Source organism: Lepisma saccharinum, chromosome 13 (genome assembly GCF_977018435.1).
Source record: "Lepisma saccharinum chromosome 13, izLepSacc3.1, whole genome shotgun sequence".
In the NCBI taxonomy this organism is placed as follows: domain Eukaryota; kingdom Metazoa; phylum Arthropoda; class Insecta; order Zygentoma; family Lepismatidae; genus Lepisma; species Lepisma saccharinum.
Window position 1 is genome coordinate 53942669 of NC_139241.1, and position 25752 is coordinate 53968420.

At 36.6% G+C, this 25752-nt stretch overlaps 1 protein-coding gene across 2 annotated transcripts in view; it reads right to left on the bottom strand.

Moving 5' to 3' along the window:
- Nucleotides 1-369: 369 nt before the first annotated feature.
- Nucleotides 370-25752, bottom strand: part of Lrp4 (LDL receptor related protein 4) — a 411647-nt gene continuing 386264 nt past the window's right edge. Inside the window, exons 22-29 of one of the 2 annotated variants that reach the window (XM_083134187.1) lie at nt 24804-24997; nt 23431-23734; nt 21374-21690; nt 17378-17599; nt 12778-13021; nt 9666-9924; nt 8145-8557; nt 370-5987 (exon numbers count right to left, since the gene is read on the bottom strand). In XM_083134187.1, the coding sequence (XP_082990313.1) occupies nt 5841-5987; nt 8145-8557; nt 9666-9924; nt 12778-13021; nt 17378-17599; nt 21374-21690; nt 23431-23734; nt 24804-24997 (2100 nt within the window). In that variant the 3' untranslated portion in view covers nt 370-5840. Of the gene's footprint in view, nt 5988-8144; nt 8558-9665; nt 9925-12777; nt 13022-17377; nt 17600-21373; nt 21691-23424; nt 23735-24803; nt 24998-25752 lie in introns of both variants that reach the window. The other variant, XM_083134186.1, reaches the window with a different exon arrangement.

Genomic DNA, 25752 nt, shown 5'->3' on the forward strand with positions numbered 1-25752 from the left:
CGTTTGGCAATATTTATATAAATGTCTGCATATGTACATAAAAATAAGCGGGCATTACAGGGCGCAAATGTCGGCATCTCCGTCAGCGCCGCCTGCCATGCTTCTCCCGATCTCTCGGCTGAAGATCGAAATGAACGCACGGTATATTCACACTTGTCATGATATCTAGAGAGCATGTTGTGACTTGCTGTGCTTATTTTTAATGTTTTCAATTTTTTGTTAAAGATGTATGTATACAAAACCCAGGTATTTTTACTTTGAAAATAAAATACAACCAGACACCCTTTTTTACTATCAAAAAGGAATATATATTCAGGAACCCTAGCATAAAGGTTTGGATGAAATAAAAGGATGCAATTAAATGAACATTTAAAATACATGTTTAATTTCATAAGCCTGAGAAATTACTCATCTTGTTCTTTTTTGACACAAATGTTAAAGATACAATTCATATATACAAGAAAAAGTAATATACAAAGAGAATTCATAATAGAAATTATCATGCTGTTTATTGAACCTGCATCACTGTCTACAATTCAACTACTATAACACTTCGCTGAATCTTTTCCTACAACAAAATCATAGTTTTTATTTTATCAATCATAGGAACATTACAAAACGTACATGAATCATCCACTGGTTAGTAGCACTCTTCTTCGCAATCTCTCACACAAAAATCCACATTTATTCACTTTTAACATTCATGCGCATACAAAAGAACCATACAACCAGTGTTAACCAAAAAAAAATGTGTGCACTGTCAAAATCTGTGTAAGTATACAATATACAATATATATATAAATATATATATATACAATAAGTATCAATATTCATTTAATGCTGCTGTCATAACAACTCGCCAACAGAAATTCTCCAATTCCTCTATGGAAGTCAAAAAAACATTATTTTTCCTTTTGAAAACGAGCCTGCGTAAGTGTCAGCTGAATGTAGATGTTTATCTTGGTGGAAGAAATGGATATGTTTTGCAGATGTAACCTCCATAATACCCCTTTTAATCCATGAAAGCTTTTACAAGAGAATATGCATAAATATGCAATCTAGATTTAAAAATGAGATATTCAAGCAAGGTATGCTATCGTTTATATAAACAAACTTTTGTCACAATTAAAGATCGGCAAAGTTTTATAATTTAAAGCATCTGATCCATCTAATAATTTTTGCATGATTAATAATAGTAATAAATCTGATATGTAGTGCAGAATTTGATGAAAAAGATTATGTAGAATGTTAAGATTCATTTAATGAAACTTATTAATGCAATGCTGCTTATACACAGCCAAATTTTGTGCTTAATTATGAAATTTTTAATTCAAAGCTCAGCATTCTATTTACAATGTCAGTATGCTATCATTTTAGGATACTAGCGAAAAGGAGTATCTTTGTCAATATATAAAGCTGCTTTTCAAGAATATAACAGGTGCGACTATGTACTTTAAAAGTAAATAGATAAAATTTGGCATCTTAGTTAATTAGTTGGTGTCATATATTTTGTTTGAACATGCTTCGTAGTTTACAAATATTCCACTGTTTCCTTAAACTAATACTTCTCAAACCTTCAGTCACCATTATAATAGTAACTAAATATACAATACTATGTGTACATGGTTTGCATAATATGAAGTAATGTTTCCATCCTGTGAATTTGATCAGAAAGTGATAAATTGAGATTATTTTTTTCTTTTAATGGAAGCATAAAGAAAATATTTCATTCCATCATTCTTGAAGTTACTGGCAAGTAACACAAATTATTATCTTTAGAACTAACAACGTTGAATATCTTGAATTGAAAAGAAAGTATTAGATTAAGAATTACTGTCCAGAAAGGGAAGAAATGTAACAGGTTGGACAATGACTTCTAGCTTTCGTCTGCCAAGTGATGTTGCCAGTGATGTCTCAAATTGGGTTCCAAAATCCTTTAGGGGAAAAAAACTGATACTTAAGATGGGAAAGTATTTTCATAAACATGCAGGCCTTGAAACGGAAATTTTCACGGAACAGAACATTTTACTTTCATTGACATGGTGTTGTCCTTTTGTCTCCGATTTCTATAGAGCGACCACAAACAAAAGATCTTCTGGCCAAATGCCATCTGTTCAACTTGGGCCATAAAAAAGCATGCTCCACTCTACCCCTCTGCACGGGAGTATGATGCACAGGACATGCGGATCTGTGCAGGTCCTTTTCCCTGTTGTCCCACTATACAGTGATGGGATTAATGACTACTGAAGTGATGTGTTGTAGTAATTAATAATCGTTAATATTAACATATTTACATAAACATGAAATAATATAAAATACATTGGTCATGAGGCTGGAATTCTCTTCTCTTTATAAAATTTAAACAGACTGAAATCGTGAATGGTAGTCAGTTCGACCAACTGGGGGGAAAAAAATTGAATTAAATGTACATATCCTCAATACTTTTCCTCGGTAATACACTAGACTCTCGCTAATCCGGCCATTCCTTGCACATATGGGTGCCGGATTCGCGGCGGAAGTGCCGGATTATTGAGAGGGTCGGAAATTATATACTATGTAGTTTAAACACAGGACTATACCGGCTGTACGTTACGTGCTTCCTTTTAGAAGCCATAGTATGTACTGAACTTTACTCTAAGAAAGTCACAATTTCAAATACTGTACGTATGTATAGCATTGTTTAACATTTTTAACTAACAACATTGTTGAACACGATAATTCATTGTTGTGCGTGTCATTTCTGCTTGAGTGACTACAGCCGCATGTGGGCCAGACTACTGAGAGGGCAGACTATTGAGGGCCGGATTAGCGAGAGTCTAGTGTACTTACTAAAAATCAAGGTGAGCAAGTAAAAGATATTTTCATAGTGTTATGTTGCATGTGATTGAGATTGGATATATTGACTGACTTGAAATTTTACTGTTGGGTTAATTGGGACAAAGAAAGAGTGACAGAAAAGCACCGAAGAAAGGAAATTCAAGAAAAAAGAAATGGCTGGTGACAGTTACAGTGCTCCATACTTAACTCCAACTTATGCAACATAAATGCCATCAGTGGTGGCGAATAGGGGGGCAGTTGCCCCCCCCCCCTTTTTACCACTTTTGTCCCCACACTATGCTAAACCTTATCTACCAAGGAAAAGTAAACTGTCTTTGTCTGTTACGTTTTGGAACCCAATCGCCACCACTGGATGCGACCATACACTGCTAAGTCTCCTCATGGCAACAACACATATCTACATATAAAGCTTATATGAATGCAATAATATGTACTATTACAGAGTATTAATGATTTAGTTCACACTGTAAAGAACAATATAGAGAAATATCTTTAAAAAATTAAATGGCCCAGAATGGTCTGTTGCCATTTCTGACTAAACTTAATGGGAATGTTCCAGATATTTATGAACCAGAACATTGTTCCGATCTGATCCGGTCCATTTTGAGCCCTGGTATCATCCATTTACAGAAATTCTGAGTCACTGGATATCACATACCACCCTTGTATCACCCTTTTGGTGGGAATCTATTTATGTTCTTCATTTTTTGGTTTCCAGAAACATCAATCATAAAATGCATGTATAAAACCAAATTTTCATTGTCAACAAGTAAAGCCTGTCAGGGAAGACACAAGATAGCTTGGCTGATGAAATAATTAAAATATTTTCATTATCTAACAAACAATTTAAGAGGGAAGAACATTTAGTTGCGATTGCCAGGCTGTTTTTTCATACTCAACATTTTGGCATATGTCACAACTTCCAATTGCACATCAAAAATATAATTTAATACTAACCAAGGATCATAATGATTTTGCACTTCACTGTTGCAATATTAAAGTTGAACCAGATTTACATTTATTCTGCACAAATGGATTTGTTTAGAAATAAAAATTAATTGTTAATTATGTATATACACTTAAGATTACAGCAACCAGTATTTCTGTCAGGCTGAAAATTAACATGTCAAATAGGAAAATATTTATATAAATCCTAATGTCAATGTTCTTCTTACAAATTCACATAACCATTGTGTACATTACAAAGAAAAACAATAACTCTTATTTTTAAGGTGGTTTCTGTTCTTTCACTCAGTATACAGTGACTAACCAATATAAGGTTGTGCGTCTATTGGTAATGTAAGCTTGAAAATCTGGAAATTAGAATGAAATGTCTATCGCAGAATGAAAACCATTTTAAAAATAAGACATAGTATTATTTTGTAATAAATCCTAATAATGTTTGATGCTGCTCAGTCAACATATTACTGTTAAACAATATTTAAATACTTTCATATATACACTGTATTGTGCACATAGATAATTTGTTCTGCATAAACAGGTGCTGTCATTAAGGAAAACATTATGCACATAAGTTGAGTATCTTTGAGCACTTTGATTCTGTGGATTTTTTATTGCTGTAACAAAGATGATAGTCTGAAAATAATTAATACTTCTCCACTGATTTCTTCCCTCAATTTTGATTTGTGTAAAAAGAAATCTCAGCTCATCGTGAGACCTTTCATTTAAGGAATACATTGGCACATTCATGTTACGAGTATTTTTTTCTCTTATAAACAATATCATAAAAATTACCTTATCCTACAGGCATTTACATACAAATATTTTTTCACAAAAAATTCAGATCTTTTTTTTTCTCTTTTTCTTCAGATTCAAGTGTAAATCTACAAGAAGTTATTTTCTTTTAAATAAGCATTTATGAGATCATGCACATTTAATAACTTAAGTGCAGTGACAGTGATATTACAATTTTGTCATATTATGTTAACTAGACTCATGAAAGTAAATGACATTTTTTTCCTACAAGGTGTCCACAAATATCTTCTTTCTTTTGTTTGTCTTAGCATTTCAGTAAAATGCATCAATTTTATTTCTTCTACATGTGTTTAACTTTGTGTTAAATAATGATTACGTATTTATTGTTAATAGAATGATTATTACAAAAAAGTGAATCTTTCTCTGTGTGTTCAGATGTCGTTTTTATAACCAGTGATATTTTATCCATGAAAAACTGTTTGCAACTCGACACAAATCACTTTGTCAACAAAAATAGAATACATTTGCTCTACTAATATAGTGCAAAGTTAATCATAAGATATACTAACAAATTATGTGGTACGTTCATACACAATCATAATTTCAGATCTGCACTAGCGCATGCAGGATTTATTTTCATAGAGGGCTAAAACTGTAAATATGGATATTACACAGCTACACAAAATAAAATACTTTGTAATTATCATTTTTTAACCTTTATTTTAAAAGTTTTGCAAAGACAAAAGTGGTAATTGCAGCCATTTTAAGAGGATTTGCATTGACCACTTTGGGTTTTCCCAAAGTTATTTAGTGCTTTCCTTTGAAAACAATGTTTTCCTCACAATTGCAGGAGGAGCTGTAGCCCCATCAGTTTGCCCTGCATAATTATAATTATCTACACCATCATTAGAGATAAAAATAACAGAATGTGTTGAAACGTGTGAAGGAATGTTATGGAACCTGATATCATTGGACACCTTTGCCAGTCATAAGAAGCTATCATGCAATGTCTGTTATTTGTGATCTATAGTTACAAAAAATTAAGCATCTGTTCATAGTTGTGCTTTAATTTACACAAAATTCCATTAATTTTTTTTCCACGGTGCAGTGACGTTGCCTCCATTGGCTCTTCACCAAGTTCTGATGGAAGTGCCGCAGCTTTACAAAAGTACACAAAAAAACTACAGCTGTGTTGGATGTTGTTAGCTCTTCTATTTCATGAATACGTTGAGATTTTACAAATGTCGTATCTACATAATGTCCCTTGTTGGTTCGTGATGATGCTTTCACCCTGCCTCCAAGCTAATGCTGTCAACCCTTTGCGGAGGTGTTGGTGGCGGGGTTAATATTCGCTCTGATGTGCTCCCATTCGCTATGAGTGCGGTGACTTCGTGGCTACCTAATTTATCTTCATGGAGATCATATACACGCTCCTGTGGTTAAAAAAGGCAAAGTTAGTGTAAATATTTAGTTTTAGTTTAGTGTAGCATGCTATTCATCTTTTATACTGGTCTTGTATTTGTCACATAGTGCATAATATACAGTACATGCGAAGGCTGGGACATAAGTCATGGCTAATAATTTTTTCTCAAAATTTAAAGGTGCTACCACAATATGATTGAATGTTTCGGAGAACATGGCACCTGTATAGTATGAGGGTCATTCAGAAAGTAACCGCAGTTGTGGCGTGGCGCTAGTAGTAGTGGGCAGAGCGCAACCATTGTTACGTCACGCAATCTGTGATTTAGTAAGCTTCCAGCTGTGCTAGTGAGAGCATCGTAGTGCCGTGCGTGTGCTGGTAATAAGGTCGCAAAATGTGTGCTGCCATCAAAAATCCCACCAAATGCGAGATATGCAGTGATAACATTTATTTTGGTAAAAATTCATAGAACGTGGTACGACAATCACTTCTGAAGTTTACTGTAACACTTTGCAGAAACTGAGAAGAGCCATCCAGAAGAAACGACATGGTCTGCTGACATCTGGGGTTGTGTTTGTGCATGACAACACTTGCCCTCACACTGCTCGGCGAACACAAGACCTTTTGCACCAATTCAAATGGAATGTTTTTGATCATCCCCCATACATCCCAGACTTGGCTCCTGATTTTCATCTGTTCACTCACACGAAGAATTAGCTTGGGGCACAGCACTTTGCTGATGATGAGGATCTTCAAAATGCTCTGACAGGTTGGTTGAATTCCCAGGCGGCCGAGTTTTATGCAGAAGGGAATGGTAAGTTAGTGAAATGCTATGACAAGTGTTTGAATTTACATGTTGAAAAATAGAGGACAGCTGTACCTTTCAGATGTAAAGTAAAAATTTGTTGTATCTATGCGGTTTTTTTATTTATACCGGTCACTTTCCGAATGAGCCTCGTATGTGATCACATCACTATTTGACAGTGTGATGAATGGTTATCGTACAGAGGGTAGTGGTAATTCAATGTATTTACAACTGCCGTTCAGAGTGAATGTCCTTTGATAACCATTCTTCAGGGAAGAAATTCTAGAGAATGCCATAGGGAGATGGTGGAAACTATCATACTATGTGCCTCTTTTGTTCCTGTAATGCTCATGTATGCTGTCTGACTTATACATGTGGCACGATGACATATTTATATGTGTATGATGTGCTGGAGCTTAGACTCTGTCTTGTGGTTGGTTTACTTTGGATCCGCCAATAATAATAAAGCAGGATCCAGAATAAACCAATCACAAGACAGTCTAAGCTCCACCCCATCATACTCATATACTTAACCTTATACTGGTCTTCATTTCTACATTCCCTGATGAGGAGAGTAATGTATGTGCTCAAAATGTTGGAAGCTAATACTGATTCATTCTGGCCAGTAACCTGAGAACACCTGTTCAAATCATGTTGCCAGGAAAGCTACAATTCCTACTCTTATTATTTTGTTGTTTCTCAAATTTTTGTCGAAGCTACAACTGATAATTCACTAGAGATAACCATTCCCATAACTGTCATGCACAGACTAATAAGGTAATTAACAAAAAAAAAAAAAAGACGCACATGAATAACAAAAATAACAAATGACAGAACTGTGGAAAAACTGCAACTATGAATCAGAATAAGGTGTAAGTAAAATTGATGCTTATTAGTATTGGTCAATACAAAGAGATTATTCCATCTAGAACAGAAGGAGTGCATAGTCATTTAAGTGTATTGGCAAATTTAGTGTCAAACTAGCCATGAATTGGGCATCTGTGAAAAGTTTTTTGGGTGTGGCCAATCTAGGATTGATTGATTGATTTGGTTTAATCTATTTTACTTTTCTGGCACTTTAAGCTAATTTGCGAAGATGAGGATGAGCGATGATATAATGAAATTGATGAAGGGACACTCGCAAAGAACACCCATGTGTAGGCCAAGATTCGAACTTGGGACCCATGGCAACACAGTGCACTGTGCTAACCACTCAGCCAACTGGGCAGTTTGTTTCCTAGCTAACACTAATAAAACATGATATGAGTACTTAAAACATTAATAGAGAAATGTAGACACTTCTATAAAGATCACAAGATAAATACATGCTTATTGGGGATGAATAAAGTGTACAAAAAATATTACCTGACTTTTATCATATTTCAGTCTTTTCCACAAAAAGGGCTTCTTATCAGCAGCCACATCAGGATTAGATGCGTTGTAATTAGGATTTGAAAAAGTTAGTACACTTCTACCGGCTAAGAGGTACTTCTTTTGTTTCTTCCGTCTATATCGGAACAGCACAAGGAGTAACACAGCACTCACTATGATCAAAGAAACTATGACCATGATTGCACCAACAAGCTGTGAAGATATGCTTGGAGGTGATCCAGGTTGACTAGAAGTCTCTTCTTTCTTCTTCACTTCAACTTCTCCATTCTTTCCCTTGCCTTCTTCTTTCTCTGTTGATGCTTCATCTTCATCATCATAATCTTCTTTGTCACTTTCATCATCTCCAGAGTTTGTATTTTTCTTATTTGGAACAACTATGCTTGGTTCTGGAAAAAAATATTTTCTATTAATTACAGTATCAAGTACACACAAATGAAACTACAACAGCATCATAAGTTTACATTTCTGCACTCGCATATTCCCTACGTTACTGCATTTACCACCAGTAAATCAACTTTTCACATATATTTTTTATACGATTAGATTTAATATATGGAAAATGACTTATAATATATTACAGCAGCTTTTAAACAATAATTTAAGTAAACTATTTAAAGAACTTATGCCACTGATCATTGTCCAATGCATCCATCTGAAAACCATGTTTAGCCTCTGGTTGTATGTGGGGAGGGTAAGGGAGCCATAGGAAAAGTGGGAAGGTGGATATTTAAGAACACATGGCCTGTGTGGTCAGTTCCACCACTACAAACAGCATTGGCATAAGATAACTGCTCATTCATTCTATTTCTGTACTGTGCTTGGCACAGACAGTGTTGTTACAAAATGGAAAATTTTCCCTGGAACAGGGAAATTTAGGTCCAATTTTAGGGAATAGGGATTATTTTCTTCAAGGAGGGGGGCCACCCCCTCTGCCCCCCTTTTGGTCTGCCCATGATACAGTTTAGCTACTGCAAACATTAGCAGTACAGTTCAGCTACTGAACACAGTGGGTATTTCAAAACCCTTATTGATCTACAATCATTACCTGAGAGAATTTGTCACACTCAGACAAAAGTTCCAAGGTGATACACACAGTGGTATTTCTGATGTCCCTGGGCCACTAGATAGCTGTCAAAAGATTTAGGAGGGCCACATCTTCAAACAAAAATGTATATTCATCATTATCTATAAACTTTCATTTTTTTTTTATCATGAAATTTGCTCATTACATTTTGAAAGGGTGAACTGCACTGATTTTGGATGGGGCATGGCCCACCCTGACCCACTGTTGGCACCGACACTTACTTTGACTTCCCTAACTTCCACTAGATTTGCAAGACAGCAAGTGTTTAACATGCCAATTACTAGGCTTGTTCCCATTTTTGTACACTCCTGTTCAGATAAAGTGGCACATTCTACAACTGTCCAACCTTATAAAATGTGCCGCTTTATGTGAACAGGAGTGTACAGTTGTAATTCCATTTCATCACTCACCTGTGGAACAAGGTCTATCATCAGGAACATCGGGACAACCACAAACATACTTTTGGGGTCTGAAGAAGCATAGATGGGAGCATCCGCCATTTTGTACAGCACAAGGATTCCACCCTGTCTGCCGGCTGGCGGCAACTGCTCGTATCTCCATCACGCCATCCAGATCTGTGCGGATGGCAATGCGATCCTGGCCAGTCTTTTTGTCTGCTCTCTCAACAGATTTCTTATACCAGTCCGTCCAGTAGATATAGGATCCATACTACAAAAAAAGGGAGAGAAGTATGTTATAATTAATGTTAATACAGTGGAACCTCGATCTTATGTTTTTCAGAGGAGAAAGCTGAAAAAAATTAAAATGAAGGAAAATGTAAAAATCGAGAAAATTTTTACATTTTGCTATGTTGGGACCATCAAGATTGAATGTATTAATGCGGGAAAATGTTGAATCCAAGGAACTAAAATCAGAGTTCCACTGTAAGAACTTTGTTTCTTCATGGTTGAAATTCTTAAATATGCTCAATGTCCTGAAGTGCTTCACAAACAACTCTTTCATGAGACAATGGCCATGTCCAAATTGGCAAGTGCTCCATTCCATCCTTTCCCATTGCTTTCCTGTGCTGTCGAAGTCGCCAGAATCTACATGTTGCCTTGGAGTACGGTTGCCACGTTTCTCACCAGGTGTCAGCTCAAACATCATCCACCATGCTCTGGGGGTGCACAGTACAAAAGCAGAGGACAGATGCCAACCAAACATCACAAATTTCCACCTATTTACTACTCATATAAAAAAAGTGGCATGTGATTTTGTCATTTTCAACTTTTCTATATACAGTTCTATCGATAAAATCTTCAAGTAGCATTGAGTTTTACATTGTCTATTCAGTAAACATTGCCTCTGCAAAGTGAAATTTGCAATATGGCTGCCAAGCGTAAGGCTACAGTGAGTAAGCGTGCATCTGTCATGCCTTCCACCTCTCCCCTCCAACTCCACCTATGCTGCAGACTCAGACGATGTCGGTAGGCAGATTCTGCAAATGGAGCGGTGCTCTAGGCAACAATAGCTGCTGATTTGGACACGGCCAATAATACAATGAGAGATGAAAAGTCAATTACAAAAGACAAAGGCACCGAAATCAGCCAGTCCACAATTAATTTCATGTTTTTTTTTTTTTAATTAGTGCTGCTTTTCTGCAACTTTTGACTAATCACAATGATGATGATGAGTGATAATATGATGAAACTGATGAAGAGATGCTCAAAAGAATGCCCATACCCAGGCTAGGACTTGAACCTGGGACCCTATTGTCATAACATGCAGTACTAATTACTCCACCATGGAGGTTTGTGAATGATGTTCCCATTTTACCTATATTAAAATACTATCATGGAAATCCATGCTCACATGTATACCAACCTTGTAACCATTTTCTACACAGTATTTTCTTTCTCTGCCCACCCATTACATGTTTTTTCATTGCTTTTCTTTCATATTTTTGTGCAATTTTTTTCTTATTTGTCTCCATTTACTTATTATGGCAAATATATCCTGCTAAATTAAATTTGAAGTCAATTTTCTGCATGAATGAAGAACAAGAGATCCAAGCATGAGTTGCTGAACCAAGTGATGAGAAAAGAGAACACCTGGGCAGACACTTGATTTGATTTGATTTGGTTTCTTTGACTTTGCTTTTTCTGCCACTTGTGGCTCATCGCGAAGATGAGGATGAGTGAGCACATGATAAAATTAATGTAGGGATGCTAACCACACAAACCTGGGCAGAAAATCTCAAGGCTCAGAAGATAGTGTTGAGGGGCAACTGAACAGTGCCCATGATAGCAACATGGAACAATCTGCCAATGAAGATGAATGTACAGTAATTTACTTGTGCTTTCTCCTCGAATATATTGAGTGTGCTGAAACTGAGGTGGATGTACATCCTCTAAGTCGACAAGTAATAAATTATGGTATTTCTTATTAACATTATGGAAATTAATAGTAAAATATAAAAATAGTTAATATCAAAAGCAAATTTAAAATAAAATTATAAAAATCGCTGTATGTTTTTCTCATAATAAGTAGTCAGTAATATTATAATACAAGAATTTCACTTTATACAGTAAGTATGATATACAGGGTGTCTGAATTGAAACACTCTAATTTCAACTGTCTGTAACTCCACATGTGTATGATGCATCCAAATGAATTATGCATTAATGAATATACACAGTCCTAAGTTTCTGTGAGCAAAGTAGTAATTAGTACATTTAGAACATTTGGTACATTTTTAGTACATTTCCACATGCACCCCACGAGTCGCACGGAGGATGTCCAGCCGATACTCGATTTCCCACAAGGTTGCCTGTAGCATGTGTGGTTGTCCCATGATATATATATATTCATTAATGCATAATTCATTTGGATGCATCAAATATATGTGGAGTTACAGACAGTTGAAATTAGGGTGTTCAATTTGGACATGCTGTATTTTATATTGTGATGTATACCAGGCAAAAATATTCAAAAAATATTTTTAATGCAATGAAAGTAAAGAAATATTGAAAAAATAACAATGAAATTCATGTGGATGTGCAATGTAAACATGTATACCAACTATGTTACTCTGAAATGCATACCAATGATTGGATAGATACATTGTATAGTAACCAGTAATTTGAAGTAAAACTTTACAATTCTATGATGTGCAGTGGAACCTCAATTTTGTTTTTTTAAGGAGATAAAGGTGAGAAAACTTAAAATTCAGGAAAATGTAAAATTTGGGACAATTTTACAACTTTACCTCTGTTGAGATTAAATGTATAGTACAGTCAAAGGCAAATATAATGGCAGGCAAATTGTCCACCGCTATTTTCATTATTTTTTTATTCTATATTCTATGTTGTTTTAAAGTATGAAACTATATTGGTTCGAAGGAGGCATTGACCTCTCCTTATTGATGTCATTATTTCAGTTCATCATCATCACATTGTGTAATACAGATCGAATTTAAATAATGGTGGACAATTTGCCTACTGTTTCTTTTGCCGTTGGGTGTACAGGAAAATATAAAATTGGGTTCCACTGTATTTCTAACACAAAATTTCAATTGTATACCTGTGTTAAGCCAAATGGGTGGGTGGCAGCAGGAACAAGCTGGACCCTATTCTTGCCATGCAAATCAGCGGTCTCGATGCGGTCCTTGAGAGCATCAGCCCAATACAAGCGCCTGGCAGAATAGTCCAATGCCAGACCATTGGGAAAGCCCAAATTGTTGCCAACCACTACACGCCGCAAACTTCCATCAAGCATTGAGCGTTCTATCTTTGGTCTATCACCCCAGTCGGTCCAGTAGAGATATCTGGGGAATAGGAGCAAAAATTTACATGAAACAGGCACACAGTGACACATTACTATCTGATTTTCCCCACATATGAGAGTCAAATGAAAAAAAACATATTTTGTTTTTATATTTATTTAGTTCATTTCTGCATTTTAGCACAGGCCCGTTGCTGATCTACATATACTTTCAAGGCTAAGTTATTGCCTGTATACTTCAAGAAGAAGAATCTTTGAGCTACACATGCAGTCATTTATGAGCCACTACGAAGGTCTTTCCACCCATCTGCCTGCAAACTGAGGCCATTGTTGAACTTACTCCTCCATTAGTAAACTTGCTGGAGTCGCAAGCATATGAGGCTAGGGTGTAAGTCATGGCAACTATTTTATTTTCTCAAATTTAAATGGTGGTACAACAATGTCCCAGATATGTCACTAGATAGCAGTATGATGTATGGTTATCCACAGAGGACAGATTCAATTCAGTGGTGATTCAACCACTGGGCAGAATGCACAAACAGCGACCTTTTCACTGCACAAACAGCGACCGCATATCATAGTAGCCGTCTTTGGAGAAGAAATGACAGATAATACCTCAAGAAGCTAGTGAGAATTAAGGAAATTATGCCCTACCACAGTGTGCACATCTATTGTTCCATAGTGCTATTGTATGTCTTCCATCTAATAAACACATGTAGAATGATGCAGTCGTTTATGGATGTTTTCTTGCTTCCATCTCCTGCATAGGGATGCGCAGACCCTCTGATTAGGGGGGCAAAAGCCTTAATGGAAATTCAGTCAGGAAAGATAAAACTCATTTTATCTCACTGTTCTGTTTTATGTTTATATATATATACACAATGAACCCCCTTCTCCCGTAGTTGCTTTGAACTTTCATTGGCTTGAAAATACTTAATTTCTTTAAGAGTATAATATCATTTAATAACGGCAATAATTCCTCTACACTAAATTTCTAGGTAAAAGTATAATAATACAGGGGCATGAAAGTCTGGAAGGAGGGCATGAATGAACACATCTCTCCCTTAGAAAACGAATGTCAACCTAAAAGTATATATTTCACATGTATAATTTGATTTTAGCCATAGTAATTTAAATTAATTATTATAATGGGGATGCAAGAATTCAATAATTTCAAATTCAAGTGGTGTTTTTGAGGGGGCAACACTATTATCGGGGCAATATGCCCCATGGATAAATACCTTGCTTGACATCTGCAGACGTCCATGATTAGGGGGGGGGGGGGGCAATTCCCCTCACCCCTCCCGTGCATACCCCTATGCTCTCTTGCACCTGGTCATGATCTGCATTGTTTATACATTCCATAGTACCATACACAGTCCCCTTCCATATGTATATTTCAAAATTTTGTGCTGCTCCCACATTCTCACGAAGAAAGAAAAGTTGCCCTAACCCTCATACATCTGCATTTGCTACAGAATTTCTGTAGGTTTTAGGCTTCCAAAAGATAAGACACCACTTCTCTTTACTGGTGCAAGTGTGTGGAGAAGGCGCCATCTTTAAAATGACAGAAATGATGATTTGAAGCTCACTTGATCAGTATTACATCCTTTTGTAAATAACAGTTAATATCTCATGCAAATTTGAGTTGTATAAATTCTGTCCTATAACTTTTGTCAGACTTTTAATATTTACATTTATTTATTTATTTATTTATTATATTGAACTCAACAGGTTTACACCAATTTACAGAGTTCACATTGTAATAGAATAGTACAATTTGTTATACAATACATAGAATAACAATATTGTAGAGTTTCATAACATATTTCCATCTATTTTTCTAGCCAATGTATTCATAACTGTTTTCTTGAATTGGGAATATGACATTCTGAACAAATCGACGCTTTTATTATCTTTCTCCATAGCATTGTAGACCGCACTCATTCTCCAAATAGGTGACCTTTTCATGATATTTGTTCGCGCTTTGCTCACATAGAAGGTTCCATGCTTGGGTTGCGTTTTTATGTTCGGAATGCGTATTTTGAATTGTGAAAGCCACAGAGGAGATCGAAGTTTGCCGTTAAAAATTTTCCAAAGTAGCATAAGGTCTCGGGCTGTCCTTCTGTGGTCAAGTCTGTCCATATGGAATTGCTCTATTAAGTTGGTATACAATTCGAACCTGGGGTATTCGCCTTCCAGTTTGAATTTCATGTATTGCAATAATTTTGACTGTACACGTTCTAAATTTGCTGTATGTTTTTGAACTTCTGTGTTCCATATGACAGAGCCAAATTCGAGTTTTGTACGCACTAGAGAATAATATAATATTTTTAGTGTTTGTGTACTTCTGAAGCCCCTGCCCGTGCGAATAATAAATCCAACAAGCTTGTACGCTTCGCTTATTACTTTGTCCAGATGATAGGCGAACGTTAATTTAGAATCAAAATGTATTCCTAGATCTCTTGCCTTTTCCGCTTTCTTAATGTTAACATTATTTATTTTATACTGATAATCTATAGGCGTCTTTTGCTTGGTGTATGTAACAGAGAAGCATTTTTTAACATTTAGGGAAAGTTTGTTATAGAGCACCATGCACTCAACCTATTTATGTCGCGTTGTAAGGAGGCACAATCATCTGCACTTGTTATTCTTTTGTAGAACTTTAAAACGTCAGCAAACAAGAGTTTGCGAGAATCAATCAGATGTTCGGGTAAATCATTAATTAACAACAAAAATAGAAGAGGCCCTATATTGGATCCCTGAGGGACGCCCGAGCTCACCAAAAATTCATCGGATGAGGAGCCTTTGTAGGTGACATACTGTCGCCTGTTCATTAGGTACGACGCCATGAGTTTTCTTAGGGAGTGTGACAAATTAAAGCTACCTAGTTTACTCAGTAGTACGTCATGGTCTACTGTGTCGAAAGCTTTTGAGAAGTCAGTATATATCACATCTACTTGACCCCCTTCATCTAATACTGTACTTGTATAATGTAATTTCTCTCCAAGATTTGTTTCAATCGAGCTGTTAGGTAGGAATCCATGTTGAAATTCGGATATGGAATGTTTCACATAGTTAAAAATATGCATGCATAGTATTTGTTCTAGTATTTTCGCAGGAGTGGATAAAATAGAAATAGGCTGGTAGTTTTGTATTGTATTGTTTTCACCCGACTTTTGGATTGGACATATAGCGGTCACTTTCCATCTATCAGGAAACTGCATAGAAGATAGGACAGAGTTGAAGATGATAGACAGAGGAACCTTTAAAACATCAGCGCAACCTTTGAAAATGTATGGTGGAATTTTATCAGGTCCAGCGGACTTCTTTGGTTTTAACTTTTTGATAGCATTTTCGATTTCATTTCTACTGATTTCTTGAATATTCAGTATGTCTAGCACTCTACTTTGTGGATGCTCTGTCATAATTTCAATATTATACGTGGACCCATTACCTGTGTACACAGACTGAAAGTGTTTCGCAAATTCTTCTGCAACCGCGTTTACGTTTGGTAGGGACTCACCATCCTCAGAAACAGGGTGTTTTGGTTTGTCGCGTGTTTTACTATTTATATACGTCCAAAAGAGAGAAGGGTCATTCTGCATATTCTTTTCAACATTTAATACATAGTTATCATATGCAGCTGATATTTCTTTTTTTACTAGTGATCTAATTCCTCTAAATTTATTAGCATGGTAAGTTGGGTTGCCTACACTTTGTTTCCACTTTTTGTGATGGTACGCCTTTGATTTAATTTTCTTAATTATACTAGTCGTAAACCAGCTAGGATATTTTGGCACTTTAACGTGTCTTAAAGGGACGCATTCATCGAGAGATTCGTACATTACATCATAAAACATGTCTACCATTCTATTAACATCATTGGAAAGCTTTAAGATCTCCCAGTTAACAGCAGATAATTTATGGTACAGTTTCTGAAAATCAGCCTTTTTAAAGTTGTAAGATAAATTGCCCTGCGAGTGTTTACAGCATGTTTGCTTTACTCTCCCCTGTATTTCAACATTTTACAACATTTCCTGACTTTCTTTACTCAGGTGGCATTTGCTCTCCTTCTGTTGGAACTCTTGTTAGAAGTGACCTGTTTTGAATACTAAATGTTCAAAAACTTGTTTGGAGTTATTATTTTTATTTGAACAGCATATGTGCCCGAGTTCTTTTGACAAAATTAACTTGAAATATAATTTAAGCAAGGATGATATAGGAACAAGAAATTAATTTCCATTATTATATCTTTATATTATGCTATATTCACTCCTTACAAAGAAATTATAGATTGAAGCCATGGTTATTTGGTAGAGAAGTTCCCACAGCCTTAACTTCGGATGGAAAATAAGATGACAGAAGTAAATGAAAGGTGGTTATGATAGATATTTACCCTTTGCGAGGAAACAAAGCCAAAGCCCGTGGTTCATCCAGACCCTCCTTAATAACCAACTTTCTGCAGGAGCCATCAAGGCGAGCCACCTCCAGCACTTTCCGGCCAGTGTCTGTCCAGTAGATATTGTCGGCTATCCAGTCCACTGCCAAGCCATCCGGAGTTGTGAGACTCGTGGACACAATTGTTCTCGTTTGGGACATGTTGTGCATGTCAACACTCCTGGATATTCAAAGGAAAGTCAAGATTAAAAATTTGTCACTATATTTATATATAAACACAAACATTTATTAATATTGGTTATGATTTAGAACATACTTTATAAACAACTGACATGGCACCAGACCAGCCAGTAATATATATATATATATATTTTGTTCTTTTCACAGACTCAGCTGTTCTTTCAGATGTGATTCCATGAAATCTGTCAATACTAGTCCAATAGCAAAGCTATAAGCTTGCATCAGGCTTGAATCAAGCCAATCACCAAGCTTGTCACAGAGAGGTACATGCTTGATTGATTGATTTATATATTATGTGCATTTCAGCACACAGGCTATTTTTGCCCATCATGCAATACGGGGATAAGCTCCTTAACTAAAACAAAATCTAGAACAGGCTCCTAGCAAGAAAAGAAAATATAAAATAAACACATATTTCAAATTAGAAACATTTTTCATGTAAAAAGTACTAAAACCATGCATAGGCAAACAAGTAAGTGTAATTTCAGTGAAAATATTGGAACATTTTGCGGTGCCCCTGTAAGCCATCCACGGTGTCCCAGGGTGCCATGGTACATACTTTGGGAACCACTGACTTACTTACTCAAAAAGAACTAAACTAAAATATCTTTCTTTACCTATTAAAAGCCGAGGCAGGTCAAACACAGGACACCACTACTCAACAGAGGATTAACCTAGCCATGGATCCAGATGTCAGAGAATCATTGGGCTGCAAGAAGCAGTCACCAGGGTGTACTATGAGAAAGTGAGGTTGCCTTTTTTGGTGCCTTACCAGAAGGTCAACCCCAAGACTAGTAGAGGAGAAGGCTGTGGCCATACCTGATCACAGATAGCTCTACGCTCCGGTTTCGCAGCCGAATCAAAGCAGTAATTATGAACAAAAAAGAGCCGTAATTATGCCCAAAAGCTAATTGGGAGTGAATACACAGACTTACTTAGGATCCGACATAACGTATGTCCTTACAGTCGGATTACACAGCCATTTACGCACCATTTTATTGGTAGTTTATATGTCGTCACATTCCTCTGTGAAACATTAGGTTTCATGTAAAATTGGGGTTAATACACCTAGTAATGCGTCTTGTTCGTTTTGTTAGGGCAGAAAGAAAAGTATATGTTGAATGCGTAAAATAATTTTTTTAAATAAAGAAAGGCAGAAAGCCAAAATTATGGATAAGTTGAATATGTAAAAGAGAACAATCTCATCTATTGCTCTCTTTTAGGAGTGAGAGAGGAGCTGTTTTCACTTAACTTCTTCAAATTTGGTAACTTTGCTTCGACTATTGGTATTTATTTCTTAATTAATTTTCCTTATTCAGATTACAATTCTGAGTCTTATGAATCTTTGAACTACACAGGGAGGAATGTGAGGAAGTTCCGTGTGTATTATGTAACAAACACTTTAAAAAACTTTTGACTGAACGAAAACTTGAGACATAGAACTGAAGAAAGTCGAGGGTCACTTTATATACGTATATATATAATCAGTGGGATGCCAAATAGGGGTGCCCACAAGCGGGTATGTGAAAACTGGTTGAGTCCACTTAACTTTGTGGAGGGGGGGATTGTGATGAAAATTTGAATGAATAAATAATAGAACAATGGAGGACAGAAGTTGAACTACGTTGTCATTTAAGCATCACTCGTATATAAATAGCAAGTTGTGTATTTCCAAGGGAATTATAACAGTTACTGTATTGTATTATTAGTGTTGTTAACGAGACTAGACACGAGAAGAGATGGCATTTTCACGCGACGAGACATACCAGTGTCGTCTCTCGGTAACATGGTATCTACTATTTGAGGTGCACAATATCCAGCCAGCTATTACATATTAAACCTTAACTTTTTATCGTGAATTCTGATGTGGAATTACCCTTGGTTGGGGAAGTTTCCAACTCTATAGTAAGGAAATTGAGCACTGGGATGGGAGATAGTCAAGTCTTGAGTATTAATTACTGTTGCGCTTAGACTGTTGTGGGAATTTTGGTATGGCGATTGAGAATTAAATTATTTGGAGGAGGTCGAGATTCAACTCTTCAATACCAACAATGAACCTAAAATTGGCATAGGAATTTTGGTGGGGGACTGGATATTAAATTGGGAGGGGTATGCTTGCAGTTTTTTTTATCTTACTATACTCGTGAGAGCCTTTATTAAAAAATTACAATATTATTATTTTTTATTCTAATAATTGTAACCCAATTGAAGTGTATGGTAGCCTGATGCTGTGTAATGAGACTACTGGTATCCCAATCCACTAACAAGTCTCGTTAGATGCGATGTGTTCAGTTATATATTGTCGCCCGCTGTTTTTATTTTTTCATCGGAGATCACGACACGTCGCAACACCTCACTGAAGGCATTGTAAACTGCAACACCTCACAACCCACCAGGGTGCGAAATCATTGAAAACTGGTGAGGGGGAGAAAGTTCGTAACCTACAACCCCCCTCCCCACAAACATATGTATGAATTATACGATGTACATATTTGTAATGTTATTAAAAGTAAAAATAAATTACTCAATTAAAATAATTATTGTGATTATTAATTAGAAATTAATTTGTTACTTTCATACATATCAGATAGTGTAAAGCAGCTAACTAATTCCATTACTAACCGGTTAAAGATGTTAATAAATTATGACAGTTGAAGTGGTTTTAGTATGTGTAAGTTTTTGTTTAGTTTGTGCACTATGTTAATATAAATCAATTAGATTTCATAGTTATAATTGTTTTGCATTCTTGTTTTACTTTTACTGTGCGTATTGATGTAGGTTTGTTAATGATCTCTTGAGACAGAAAGCATTCAACACTCACAACTACACTAATTTGTGTGTGTTTTCAATATTATTCTTAGTAAAGTATATTTCAAATTAAAAGTAATTGCTTATCTTTTCATTGTTATAACAAAAACTCTTTCCCCCGGGAAATTTTTTGTTTTTTTTTGTGGCCAAGATTGTTGGTGGGGGGTGAAATCCCCCTCATCCCCTCCAGGATTTCGCACCCTGAACCCAACTATCCAGAAATACAAGAAAAAAGGAGCGAAAAGAACAAAACAAATCAGCCTTTCCACGTTTCTTTCCGTATGAGGTAAAGACTCAGCTGGGTTTTGTCCGCCCATGACGTCACACCCGCGGCAGTCGAGAAAAGAGGCGTGTCTGACCCCAGCCTTTCCTTCTAGTCTTGGGTCAACCCCCCCCCCCCCCTCCATTCATTCCATTTATTCAAGCTTGCCATATCCAACTGGCCTCGATAATCTACAAGCAAGCTACAGCAAGTTTGTCACAAAGTTTTGTGCTTTTTGGGTATGAACTAAAAGTTTAGTTTCAAAGATAATGTAGTGAAATATAATTTCTGTGGCCTTTTAATCTTTGCCACTCATTGCATGTGACCCTGATGATCAATTGTGACAACTCTTTGGCAGCCAGAGACCTTGCTGACAAATACTGTACATACAGTGTAACTTCGATTTTACGTTTTTCAGGGGACCGAGGTGAAGGAACTTAAAATGTGGGAAAATGTAAAATAAAGGAATGTAAAATCGGGGTTCTACTGTGCATGCTAGGAGGTATTGACAGCATATTGCCCCATGTTCTCAACAGCAATAAGTTCAAGATTGTTAGATTTTATATAACAGCATGAGCAATCTAATAATTATCTGAATATCAGTGACAATGGTTTTACAATACCATGTAATGTCCAATTAACATGAGCAATCGTATCGAAGAATAATTCTGCCCTCGTACATACCTTATAATATCCAAATGTACATCTGTGTAGTATATCTCCTGTCTTCCCCAATGGAAGTCAACTGCTATTGCATTGTGTACATCTGGAATGGGAAGGGTAACATCCCACAGCTCCTCAGTATCCAGAGACACACGAGCGAGAGTGCTTCGGGTGGCAAACAACAAGTAGGTGCTTGGTGGCGTATTGCAAGTCTTCCCGTCTTCTCCGAGCAGCGTTCCTGTGGGACATGCACAAGAGTAGCCTCTGGGGTTGCGTAAGCACAAATGGGAGCAACCTCCGTTGTTTTCCCCGCAAGCATTTTCAGCAACATTGTCCGTCTGGAAGGTAAAAATTCAAAAGCTATAGAATTTACATTTCTTCACACTAAAAAATAGTCGCACTGTATCTTTACAGTAAACTTGTAACTAGGGATGATGATAGCCACAGACATATTGTAAATAATTATACATTAATAATAATTATGGGTCAATGTATTGGTTCGAATTTACTCCTGTTGAATTGTCCAGGCATCATGTGAGGTTTTATAAATCAATGTTGAGATGATTGATGACAAGAATTGATTGATTTGGTTTAATTTATTTCACTTTTCTGCCACTTTGACTAGTCACGACGATGAGGATGAGATGATATGATGAAATTGATGAAGAGACACTCGTAAAAACATGCATGCCCAGGCCAGGATTCAAAAACTGGGACCCCTGGCACCATAGCATGGTGTGCTAACCACTCTGCCATGGAGACCGGCAACAAGAATTGATATCAAGCCAATATATGCATTCAAACTGATCATTTGAAACCTTGTCAAATAATAAATAACAGGTAAGGCAAAGATAAAGTTCCCCATGCACATAGCAGCGTGCCATGAAGGCACAATTAGGGGCTGTGGGGGTAGGGCCCCACATTCTCGATGTTAGCCATTTTGGAGGTGATGTGATCAGCACCATGTTCCAGCCAGCTCCTCCCCAGGGTTGCCCCCGGGTACCCATTGATTTGAGGTGAGCCCAAGAACTGCTTTATGCGAGGACAAGGCTGACAAAATTCCAACCTTAGGTCATCCATCCTGTGTAGCTGTCAGACACCCTACTCACTAGACCACCATGGCTCTTGATAATAAAATTTGAAATTAATCAAAAACATATATTTGAGCAAATTCTCAAGACTGGCATGGCATAGTTGCAGTGTGCATATTAAATTATTTATAGAAAGTTCAATGTTGATTATCATTATTATTATTACGGGTGACTTGTGTGCAATTTTTGGCTAATATCAGTGGTGGGGATGAGTGATGAATAGATGAAATTTTTGGGCACTCACAAAGAACACCCATGCTCAGGTTGGGACTCAAATTTGGAAACTTTGTTAAAGAGATTATAAGTTGTTTACATAAAAGCACCTGACTGGTTATTAGTTGCTACTCCCTCATATTCCAAAGGATGTGGTACCTTTAGGAATTGGTTAAGAGAAGAAGACTCGGGAATAACATTCTAATTCATTTGATCTGATACTCTTAAATAGGGGTGTGGAACAGAATTTTTTGGGTCGGGATGAGATCGGGATGGGAATTTCTTTTCATTCCTGACTTTCGGGATGGGAAAAATTTGCAATTTCCCAACAAAGTCGGGAAATTTTCGGAATGGGAAATGTTCAAAATTTCCCGAAACTCTGGATATCTCGAATTCTACACGTCATTTTCATTTTAAGTGATTGTTTTTTCATTTCTGGACTAAAAACTAACAATTTCCAATAATTTCCAGAAACTTACGATGCAGAAAACGTCGTGAATTGACGACGTTTTAAAATTACCATTCAGTATTTCCCAACTGCTCGGGATCCTGAAAAGTCGGGAAATCATTTCCCGAAGTCAGGATCGGGATGAAAATTTTTCTCCCTGATTCCGGCCCCAACATTTCGGAATCCCGCACACCCCTACTCTTAAACCTTGACCCGGCAATGAAGGAAAACAAAATAGAAAAAACTGCAGCTACGAGAAGCGATGCAAAAAAGAAGTATAGAGCCACAAACATATAAAAGAGAGACTTAGTGTTAAGCACCTCTACCTGGACCGATCGTATGTCCATCAGTCCTTCAATCCCTTCCCTGATAATGGTTCTCTCCATCCCAGTTTCCTTATCTGCTCTGTGAATGGCGGCCGTTTCCCAGTCCGTCCAGTACATGTGTGTTCCCACTATCACCAGCCCATAAGGATGAGGAACATCAGTGACGATTATCTTCCTGTTTTTCCCAGTCAGGTCGCTCGATTCTATGGTTTTCATCTTGGCATCAGTCCAGTAGAGGCGGTTCGCTGGTCTGTCCACGGCAAGTCCGTTTGGCCAACCAAGGTTTTCAGATATTAAAGTCAACCTGGAAAATTTTGGGATGGATTTACATACAAATACAGATTTAAAAATGGCAAACATTTAGTTTATACCCAATGTTATACATCTATCTGCCTTCTGAAGAAGTATTTTCACACAAAGAATAATAAATTAACATTGCCACTATTATTCAGAGATATACTAGATTCAGTACAATTCAGCATGTTTAAAAATAGTTGTCCCAGTGGTGCCACCAAAGGGTGGCAAGTGGGCATATGCCCCCCTCCAGCAAACAAGAAAAAAAAAGATAAATGCTCTTTTACCCTAAATATGCATTTTTATGGTATTGAGTGATATCATAAATGTGACAGCTCAGCTCAAAAAATATTCAAACTTCCTCTGTATCTTTAAGGGAACTTTAGCAAACAAAGGCTAATCGGGACTGGACCTTCAGTTTAAAATTGGATCCTAACAACTGTGTGCCTCCACTGGGTATCAAGCCCAGGACCCCCTGATTACTGTGCAATGACATTATCATTATGCCATCAGAAGGCAATTATTTTTGGTGCCATCACTGGGTGATGCAAGTAATCATATGCATGCAGTGATTTATCAACACACACCAAGTTTTCCACAAACTGACCCCCTTCCCTTTCCCAAAAGTTTTCACAAAAGCCCACATTTTGGTAATGTTGGCTCTAAATTTACCCTTACACACCCCTAATTATGTACTTTTAGACCCCCCTCCCCTGTTGGAAAGTTGTGTATGTCTGTATGAATAGCAAAAATGCACTGATAGGAAAGCAAGGCTTGGCCAAATGCTGGGCTACTGAGGCAAACAAAAATGGAGATTACTTTGAAGTTCTGTAAATGTATTATGTAAAATAAATATGTTCTTTAAAATGAAAACTTACACTGTGTAAAACTTTTGAAATGACCTATCATATTTTAATGTAACAAAATGAGAATGTGTGCAGAATCAGTTCTACATTAATACAGTAGAATACAAGTATTCTTACTTCAGAAATCTTGGAGAATTTTTCTTAGTTCACATGCTACAGAATGAAAACTTTCATGGAAACCTGTGTACAATGAAAACAAGAAAACAATATTACCTGTTTTTCCCATCCATGTCAGCTTGTTCTATTTGCGGAACTTGTCCCCATTCAGTCCAAAACATCAACCCATGGTGATAATGGAGAGCTATAGCCCTTACGCTGTCCAAACCAGACCACACAAGCACCTTCCTGTTTTGTCCATCTAATTCCGCCACTTCTATGCTATTTCTGCCGGCATCTGTCCAATATATCTGATACAAGAAAATTATGAAGCAATGTAAAAATCAGGCAAATCGGTACAAAGTTTATTTCAATTAAGTATACAATAGGCAACACAAAAATAATACATTACATTAATGACTAACTAACTAACTAACTCCCTAGCCTTCTTAAACCCGAAGGTTCATGGCTGCAGCAACACAGGCCTTCCATCTTTCCCTATCTTGAGCAAGTTCTATATACTCTTTTCCATCCCTACCAATTTCCCTTAGGTCCATGTCAACGTTGTCCCTCCATCTTCGTCTTGGCCTTCCTATAGGTCTCTTACCATCAGGTTTCCCAACAAGAATCCTGTAAACTCCTCTTTCCTCTCCCATTCGTGCCACATGGCCTGCCCACCTAAGTCTTCTTGATTTAATTATTCTAATAATATCTGGACATGAATACAAATTATGTAGTTCTAAATTATGTAACCTTCTCCACTCACCTGTCTCCTCATCCCTTTTAGGTCCAAAGATTTTCCTAAGGATCTTATTTTCAAATACTCTCAATTTATGTTCCTCTTTCAATGTAAGGGACCAAGTTTCACATCCATATAATACTACAGGTAAAATTACTGTTTTGTATATTTTAACTTTTAGTTTCTTAGATATTAAACGAGAAGACAAAAGTTTATGAAGGGAGAAGTAACATGCATTTCCTGAATTAAGCTTACTTTTTATTTCCTCTTTAATATAATTTTCATTTGTTAATATTACTCCTAAGTATTTGAATTTGGAAACTGGTT